The sequence below is a fragment of the Micropterus salmoides genome, unplaced genomic scaffold (assembly GCF_014851395.1).
Source record: "Micropterus salmoides isolate LMB-PRFRI ecotype aquatic unplaced genomic scaffold, ASM1485139v1 Ms_hic_scaffold_12, whole genome shotgun sequence".
Classification (NCBI taxonomy): Eukaryota; Metazoa; Chordata; class Actinopteri; order Centrarchiformes; family Centrarchidae; genus Micropterus; species Micropterus salmoides.
Genome location: NW_024040263.1, coordinates 3778512 through 3787750, shown reverse-complemented (window position 1 = coordinate 3787750; position 9239 = coordinate 3778512). Strand labels below are relative to the sequence as shown.

General features: G+C 38.7%; 2 protein-coding genes across 2 annotated transcripts; one reads left to right on the top strand and one right to left on the bottom strand.

Moving 5' to 3' along the window:
• Positions 1 to 204: 204 nt before the first annotated feature.
• Positions 205 to 6569, bottom strand: pin1 (peptidylprolyl cis/trans isomerase, NIMA-interacting 1). The gene is made up of 5 exons (XM_038712908.1): positions 6414 to 6569; positions 3869 to 3951; positions 2256 to 2364; positions 2061 to 2171; positions 205 to 1110 (listed from the first exon to the last, which is right to left on the bottom strand). Exons 1-5 carry the CDS (start codon positions 6469 to 6471, stop codon positions 1001 to 1003), a joined length of 471 nt encoding a protein of 156 aa, XP_038568836.1. The 5' UTR covers positions 6472 to 6569; the 3' UTR covers positions 205 to 1000.
• A 95-nt stretch (positions 6570 to 6664) lies between these two features.
• Positions 6665 to 8999, top strand: ubl5 (ubiquitin like 5). Its single transcript, XM_038712909.1, has 5 exons — positions 6665 to 6793; positions 7133 to 7197; positions 7780 to 7863; positions 7960 to 7997; positions 8715 to 8999. Exons 2-5 carry the CDS (start codon positions 7142 to 7144, stop codon positions 8756 to 8758), a joined length of 222 nt encoding a protein of 73 aa, XP_038568837.1. The 5' UTR covers positions 6665 to 6793; positions 7133 to 7141; the 3' UTR covers positions 8759 to 8999.
• The last annotated feature ends 240 nt before the right edge of the window (positions 9000 to 9239 follow it).

The window sequence follows — 9239 nt, the reverse complement described above, 5'->3', positions numbered from 1 at the left end:
TATTTTTAGGTTGTTGCATTGTGTATTCCACAAAGTACTTTTAGCTGCAGATTTGCTGACACAAGTATACAGCACTATTTGCATAATAAGCATGGTCATCGTTCAACATGGTCATCAACTAAACCACTGCCCCCTCCCTCCCTAAGATGTGTGGTAATGTCCAATATGACAAAGACTCAAAAAACAGGGTATTGCAAAACAAGAGACTTACAAAAAAAGAGATTTTTAATTGATGAAAGAAAAACTCCAATGACACAACAGTGTAACAGTTCATCTGAATTTTGCTGCTTTTAAAAGCGGTGGAGCTGACTGTTAAAACCTGGAAGTTTTCAACACCACCTTTGCATATCCTACAGGGGGGAAACATGCATGCAAAGTGAATTATGAAAACAAATGATTCTATGTTACTGAATATCTACAAGGGACACAGACTTTAAATCAATGCTAAATGTAGAGAACTAAGAATAACTGTGCTTTCTTGAACTGCAGGGGTCTGCAACAGCTAGAAAGTATTTTAAACATCTTGTGAATCCACTTTCCAAAACAATTATACAGATATAGGAAATGCTTTGGCACGCATATAGTAGAAATAAATGGTCCTTATGAAGACATGCACATACAAAAGCACAAGCTTTTACAGACACATTCTCAAACTTTGCGCATCATGTGAAACTGTTTCCACTGGGCATTCACTTCACAACAGTCACAGGCACTCATATTTTTATATAATGGCATTGCCATGGTTAATAAAAGCTTGAGGTCTTACAGGAATAATCTGCAATATTCCTTGATGTTCAGTGTGATGAAATTATTCATACATATTCAATAGTGCTTGGAACAAAATGATCCCACTTAACATACTGCGATACAGCCCAAAAGCTTTGTTTATTGGTTGTGTGTGTCATTAAAATAAATCACAGGTGTGGTTAGGTTGGACTGTGTGTGTGTGTGTGTGTGTATAAAGACGTAAGAAGAAAGTACACTATGTGGTTTCTTCCTTTCAACCAGTACGTAGGATGATGTGGACTCCAGAGTCAGTAAAAACAGGACCGCTCATGTCTCCCACCTTGAGAGCAAAGGAGGCATCTTCAAAAGGCTTCTGCATTTGACCTAAAACACAAACAGATACATTATCTTACTTCACACATATACTTATTAACATCTGTGACCTGTGTGCACTTAAATTCCTGTGTTTACTTTAAATAACCTTTTCAGTAGTATACACGTAAACATTTTTTCTTTAAGTTTATTAGGTTTCAGCTGTGGGCGTGTCATATAGACATGGCCAGTAATGGCGAACATTACGATATCTTTTTGAATGAGCGCTGATCAGGCTCGTATGTTGTCAGTCTAATCCCTAAACTTTTAGCTGCTTTGCTGTCTACAGAGCAATGTGACTCAAAACGACCACATAACTAACTGTGATGGAAGTAAAGAAGGGTGATGGAAACAGAGCAGGGGGACGCTGGACAGCGCGAGGCACTCTCAGTTCCAGCGATGAATGCTAGTTTTGAATTGGTACAACCTCCTCTACTGTGTGTTTGGCTGACAGCGCTGCCAGCAGCCCGGCAGGAGAGACACTTGTTGGTGCACTGGGTTCTTTAAACTTAACTATGACCAGGACGCACCGATTCATCTGTTTGGAAATCTCAGATCACAGATGATGAACAAAGGCATTAAAAAAGGAATTTAGTGTAGCCTGCTGCTCTGCAGGTGCATTGGACTGACACTAACTGGACAGGGGAGTGACAAATATATTTATCTTATATGTAGCTAAGGTGTACTGAAGAAAAGACTGTAAATAAATTGAATGAGTATAAAGGTGAAAAATCTATATGGATAAGAACAAGCATAAATGATGAACCACAGGCACATGGCGCTGCTGTTCTTTCTCAACCCCATCCAAACATTCTTCAAAACACATAACCTATGATGTGTGTAAAACTCTCCTTTCTTTGTCTATGCGTTAATGGAGGTGGGTGTCTGCATGTGTAGTGGTACACACTGTATATAAACAGTATAGCTGTGTGTGTGGGATGATTGAGTATGCGAGTGTGTACCTCTGCCAAATAATCCCAGATCTCCACCGTTCTTAGCTGAGCTGCAGTCGCTGAACTGAGATGCCAGGGCCTCAAACTTCTCCTCTCCAGACTTGATCTCTTCTATGTACTCTGCACAGGATACAGAAATAAAGAACAAATTAAACATGTTCATCAGCCCTAACTAAATCCCACCCCCGACGATGCTAAACTTACTCTGAATGAGTTCCAGGGCCTCATCTTTAGTTCGTGTAATATTTTGTTCCCGCCAAGAAGATGGACGACGTGACTGATTGTGCTTCACCAGCAGGTGAGAACAACGTACCTGAGTGAGTAAAAAATACAAAGTCATCAGTGTCAAACTGGTCTAATTAGTTATGCCAGTTTTCTCTTAGACAAGTCAGTACCACTTTTTAATAAGACATATAACGTTTTATATGTTGTAACTTCATCTTCATGATCCTAGTTAATAAAACATTTTGATGCTTTCTGGTTCGGTAATAAAGACCAACCTTTTGGCTTCTATGCTGTGAAAAAAAACATCTAATTCTGTCATTCATTAGCTCTTTTATTTAAGCTGAAGGCTTATTAAAAAGTGACAAACTCATCACTCTTTATTAAAGATTTACAAACAAATTTGTAGACTTTCATGGCTTACTGGAAAATGAGTAAATTATTAATACATTATTTTGACTTTCTTTCTAGAGTTGTAAAAGTTAGAAAGTCATAAAGACTTGATTGGGTCAAAGTCATTTGAAGACATCACTGAACTAAATAACCCTGGGGTGACAACCTCGACAGCAAGCAACAGCATTTTATTTATTGTCTCATTCCATTTGTGTACAAATAATATACGCTCGTATTTATGTTTGGTACACTTTGTACATTGTTTAATACTGTATCAACCACAAAAACTGGCCTGGAGTTGAGTTTGAAAATCACACATCGCAATTACACAACAAAGTTTCCTGGATGCCTCCATGTCGGTTTGATTTCTTAGATATATACACATGTTATGGTAACATCTGACCTAGCATGGGTGAATAATACATAGGCACTGAAGCTTGTTTGTTGGAGTGTATATCAAATCAAGACTACCACATGGTTGAAGATGTCTAAAACATAAAATGCCGTTGGTGCTTCAGAAAGTCTTAATTGGTCTGACAGATTTGCTGCTAAACTATAAGCTCAAGTAATACATACTGCAACACTGGTGGGATACAAAGGAAAGTAAATAAATGAAAAATATGGTGATGTATACTACAAAAGAGATGATCATATGTTTGGGACCGGATGACAACTAATCAAAAGCTAGACAAGTGATCAGTGGGATTCTCCCATCAATACCACTCACATGAAATGTCACCTAAAATAAGATACAGAAATATTTTATGTCAACAAAAAGATTTGATATGTAGACTATTTAGACAACACATTAATTATTTTATAATTATCTTTTATTATTTAATTCTAGGATGTAATACACAAACATAGGAATGTATACTCCAGAACTTCTGAACAAGAATAATGAATAATAAGAGACAATGCAGCCTTATGATGACTTTTTTTTGTTTGTTTGTTTGTTTTTTTTAAATATACACACACACACAGAATATGGAATCAGCAGGATATTTTGGGATAGTTCATTATAGCCTTAAAGGGCTGCAATTTCTGCAAACCACCAGATGTCACTGTTTTTACCTTTTATGGTAGAAGTCCCAAATCTTCATAAGGCCTCAGCCTTGCTCTTTAACAACGTTTATTGTTGAAGTACTATGTTAAATACATGGTTTAAAAAATAAATAAATAAATGAATCACACATAATAACCTTATCTGGCTCTCCACGGCCGTCTCCCACTGGACGTTCCCACTGGCTCGCATTCGTGATGTGGTTGAAGTAGTACACTTTGCCTGGAGAATAAATAGAGAGTCATTAGAGCCGCATTCATTGATTTTTTAACAAACGGAGGCAGCGGAACAAGCTGAAAACACAGGACTGACATACTATTATCAACTTATAAAGCTTTTATATGTGCCACTGGCAATACTAACCTTATTAGCAGATCGTGTATTGATTAGAACATGACTGCTCCACATCAGATACAGTTTGTCAATACTTTCATTAGAGCAGCAATGATTAATCAAATAATCATTTATATGTCGACTATTAAATTAATCGCCAACTATTTGGATAATAAAATTGGTTTGAGTCATTTTTTTAGATAAATGATTTGATCCCAGCTACTGTGAATATGTTCTGGATTCTTTACTCCTCTATGACAATAAACTCAATATCTTTGGGTTGTGAACAAAACAAGACTTCTGAGGACGTCCTCTTGTGCTATGGGAAAAACTGATTGGTCTATAAAATGTGAGAAAAATATCAAACAAATAATTCATTAAATTGAGAAAATAATCGATAATGACAATAATCATGAATTGCAGACGTAACGGTCATATCATTATATAGAGTTCAGGGTTTCTGCTATCAGTTACATTCGTTGAGTCACGGTGGGCTGCCATCTCAATTTTAGTCCCACAGCAGTACCTCATAATCCTTTGCATAAAAATTATTCAGATGAGTTCTACGCAGTGAGGTGTACAGAATTTAAGTGTGGGAATAGGAGAGGGCTGCAATTCAGTCGAATCTGAGTTGAGGTATCAAAATCTGTATCACGAGAGAAAAATTTTGGTTGGTGCCCCCTTAACAGTGTTAGCAAATAATTGCTTATTTACACATCCTGCAGACAGGGAGCAACATTAGCATTCATTTGAAGTCATGTTTCTGTCCCACCTGTCGAAAGGTCCAAAACTCATTCTCTTTTCAGCTCTGTCTTCGTGTACACCAACTCCTCTGGGAAATATCTTGCTATTTCTGCCTGCTTAAAGTTCTACTTTTTTCACCAGCTCGTAAAACTCTGTCTGCCATTGGGTGCTGGGCATGCAGTACAGCAGTGGTTCCCAAACTTTTCCACATCAAGGACCCCTAACCTGACACAAACCAGACCACAGCCCCCATTTGATAAGATTTTGTCCGAGAGTCCCCAATCTGATTGGATTTTTCCTTTTAGATGTTTTCTTACAGAAAGTGATGAAACCCATGACCCAAAATGTCATACATTCTTTCAGAACAGAAGGCCGATTGAAGGGCACGCAGGGGTTCACCATGCCATCTGAGCAGGGGCGTCACTCTCTAACTTTTAGTTTTTTTAAACTTATCGCCTCCAAGAACACTTCCTCTTATAACACCTCTAACATGCACTTCCTGTGCTCTTCCTCCTCAATCTCCTTACAATTTTCTTGTATTGACTGCACTATTCATTAACTCTTACTTCTTTCTCTAGGTATTTACCCCATTGACACGCTATAGCTCTTACTAGTGTTTATTGTCACCTGTAGATCTTTTACTGTAATGACGCTTTATTGATGCTTGCATGTTCCTCAAATGTTTTACCCAAAATCACTTTGGACAGAAGTGTCTGCCAAATGAGCAAATGTAAATGTGAATCAACATCACAGGGAACCTGACACAGTCATCTTATTAAAACTGCACAGAAGATCATTGGTACCCATCTTCCGATCATTCTGCATTAGTGATATCGGTAAGGTGAGCCCTCAGAGCCCAAAGGACACTAAAAGACAGTACTCATCCAAGCCACAGCCTGTTCACCCTGCTGCCTTTTGGGAAGACATATAAGAGTCCAGACTGCAGAGCAGCTCCCCCCCAATCTGTCAGACTTTTAAACTTTTAACCTCAAATACAGCCCTGCTCTACTGCATATGGTTTATTTCTGTCTACCATTTATAGGATTGCTTTTGTATTAATGTATATTGTCTGCCACGTAGCAGAAGGGAGTTACAAACTACTCACTCTACAACCTGTTGTATTATGACAAATAAATCATCTTTAAGAGATAAGTCATATTGTGCTGGGACCTGTAAGCTGCAGGTTCCACCATGTTGTAATGGAATTAGACTCTACTAAGCCTTTTGGCCTCCCAACATACATGTGGAAGATAAAACCCCTGCTGACGCTCGCCCAGTCTACAGGTGAGGCGCTGGAGCATAATGACGTCATGCAGGGCCCTGCAGTAGCCAGATTGAATGGATCAGCTCTGGCGCGATCACGAAGCAACACACCGAATAAAGGCAAAACACCACATTTAACAAAACACACATATAACACCGATTTACCCACCACTTGTTTTAGTTTATCCCCATTGAACTTAAAGTTCCTTCTGCCTCGTTTCCACAGTAAACCACGATGCTGGCGGCTGCTAGCTAACATTAGTAAGCTACGTTGACTAACTTACATCCTGCCATTTAGCAAGCTAGCTAGCACATTTAGCCCCTAGTGGGTTCTGTTTCATTACCTGAACTGCGGCTCATTCTTTTCTCCCATCCAGACGGCAACTTCTCATCGTCTGCCATTATTTTTTCTGCAGCAGCGTTTTCAAATTTAATTTCAATGTTGCTCCCGTGTGACAGGTTGGGCTGCAGCTAGGCAAATTGCGACAGTTAGCAACGTGTTTACGGTATGAGTTGTTTTCCGAATCAGGTCCGCCTTTGACAAGGTTTTCTGTCTTGCCATAGGCTGATTTGGCTTGTCAATCATCGATGTAGTCATTTGATTGGTCGAGAGGCAAATACACAAACCCAAATCAGCTTTACGGTGAGTAGGACGGAGATAGAAAGAGCGTTCCAGAAAATCAGCGAAAAGGGGTTTATTTGTTATTCTGCTGTGAATTTCCAGGTATGAATGTCACACTTAACACACCGTTATAATAGATGTAGCACAATGACTGAGATTTTCAAGACAGCATGTTGATTTACGTGTGTGTACATTCCGCACATTGGTCTGTAGCGACGGTGATGTTAGCTAATAGTTTTAGCGTTAAACAAAACAACCAGGCGGTTTAAACATATTTGAAATGGCTCTGTTTCTCACATGTGGCCCACTGTGAATGAACCGCATTAGCTAACGTTATAGCTTCTAAGTCTTTATATGTAAGTTACGAGTATTACTCATATAACGTCGCACATATACGCACATGTTAAAGCTAACTCTGTCACGTTTTCATTCTGTTGGTAGGAACTGAAGATGATTGAGGTGGTTTGCAACGATCGTCTGGGCAAGAAAGTCCGTGTCAAGTGCAAGTATCCTTCACTGAAACTGTGGAGATGACGCCTAATAATGCGTCCTGCCACACGTGTAATACTAGTTTCCTTTTGTCAATGCATCGATTAACGTTAGGCCTTTTAAAAATTGATCATACCACTTCACCCTTTCCTTGAGCCCGATGTGACATCTTCATTTAACTTGTTTGATCTGACCAATATTCAAAACTCCAAAGATATTAAGTGCACTATCATGTAAGACAAATAAAACCCGCAAGTCCTCATATTTCAGAGGGTGGAACCAGATAATGTTTCAGCTTCTCAAATGTGCTGTTTGTAGCCACAGTGCCATGCCAGCTAATCAAGAGTGCACTCTCTACTTAAGGTATGTCCTCTTAGATTTTCAAAAAAGAGCACACTGTCATTCAAGACAACTTCCTCCAACATCAGCAAATGCATCCTCCCAGCTGTGTTCAAAGTAGCAAAGTTGGCCTAGATGAGAAGTAACAGGATCAGCAAGTTAACCTTGGTTAGTTAAACCACGTTCGACACCAGTGTGTGTGTGTGTCTGAATTTTTTCTTCGCCATCACAATGCTCCTTCCTTAACCCCCATGTTTCAGCTCTGAGGATACGATCGGAGATCTGAAGAAGCTCATCGCAGCACAGACAGGAACACGGCACGACAAGATTGTATTAAAGAAATGGTAAGGTGCTCGTCTGGAATTCTGCCTTGCTTGACCATAACAAGTGTTTCTGTGGCTGTATATTAGCAGCTAAATGTTCCGCCTCTGTTCCCACAGGTATACCATATTCAAAGACCATGTGTCTCTGGGTGACTGTATCCTTTTAAACAATCTTTCCATGTGCTTTTTCACTGTCAGCAGTACTGATAATGTTGCACCAGTTTTACATTTTCTTTTACAGAAGTCTACTTGTCATACTTAAAAAGTAAGCATCTGATCATTTTAAGCACCAAAAGTCAGTAAATTTGTGTAAAGTGATGATGGGGGTGGGTGGAGTTTTGGTTGTACATACTGGATGTAGAGATATGCACCAATATAGAGTGTGTGGGCCAGTAACTAATGCTTGTCTGTCTATAATGATCAATACAATAACCAATAACATTACTATTGCAAATGCAAAAGAGGATAATAAAGTGTAACCATTTAGATTGACCAGTTGTCATTTTAATGCAGTTTTTATAAACAAATTGTAGTTTGCATAAGAAAGGACATTTTTACTGATATTGTGTTCATCTTTTTCTCAATATCATGTTGGGCAACAGTGCAATCAATATAAATGTATCTATCTGTGACCTTATTACACTTGCAGTGTCTATTTATAGTCACAGAGGAATAGCAGTAATAAAAGCCTCCACATTATCAGATTAAATCATCCTTCTGTAACGATGAAAACAGGAGGAGCATTTATCCGACGCTTTTTAGAATATTTATTGTGCTAAACTTGTACCAAGCAGAATACACAGTGGGGCAGAACGTATTTTTATTATTTTCCATTTTCTATTCTCTATTGTACTTAACCACAACCTCTGCAGATGAAATCCATGATGGTATGAACCTGGAGCTGTACTACCAGTAGACCACAGGAGGAACACAAGTCAGCCCTCTTTGTTACACGCAGAGATGGAGTCGCTGGAATCTGTTGCAGTAAACCACCATGATCCCACAACACAAGTGAAGGAGAGAAGGAACAGAAAACACACAGACATTGATCTCAGTTTTAGCTTATAATTTTTGCAGACAAATTATTATGTGAAAGACATGTTATACAATTTTTGTTTTGATATTTTGGAATTAAAGCAGATATTTACCTAACTACACGACTGAGTGCTGGTCATTGTTAGTTGTGTTTTCCCATACGGGATGAGACTGCCATTATAACTGTAACGCATTGTATGTGTAACACCTCTCCAAATTAATGTTAATTATACTGCTCCTCCAGTTCATTTGAAAGCATATCATTTAATGTTAATGCATTTACTGTATGCGACAATAATTGCAATACTGCCACTTGTACAGTATGTGTTACATTTCAAGTATTTGTATTGTATTTGTATTTC

Bases quoted from the DNA above. Each gene is read 5' to 3' on its own strand.
- pin1 (XM_038712908.1), bottom strand. From the start codon at position 6,471: ATGGCAGACGATGAGAAGTTGCCGTCTGGATGGGAGAAAAGAATGAGC. The intron at 3,952-6,413 runs GTAATGAAACAG...TTTATTCTCCAG, and splicing joins AAGAATGAGCCGCAGTTCAG to GCAAAGTGTACTACTTCAAC. The intron at 2,365-3,868 runs GTTATTATGTGT...TTACTCACTCAG, and splicing joins GCCGTGGAGAGCCAGATAAG to GTACGTTGTTCTCACCTGCT.
- ubl5 (XM_038712909.1), top strand. From the start codon at position 7,142: ATGATTGAGGTGGTTTGCAACGATCGTCTGGGCAAGAAAGTCCGTGTC. The intron at 7,864-7,959 runs GTAAGGTGCTCG...CTGTTCCCACAG, and splicing joins AAGATTGTATTAAAGAAATG to GTATACCATATTCAAAGACC. The intron at 7,998-8,714 runs GTATCCTTTTAA...CAACCTCTGCAG, and splicing joins CCATGTGTCTCTGGGTGACT to ATGAAATCCATGATGGTATG.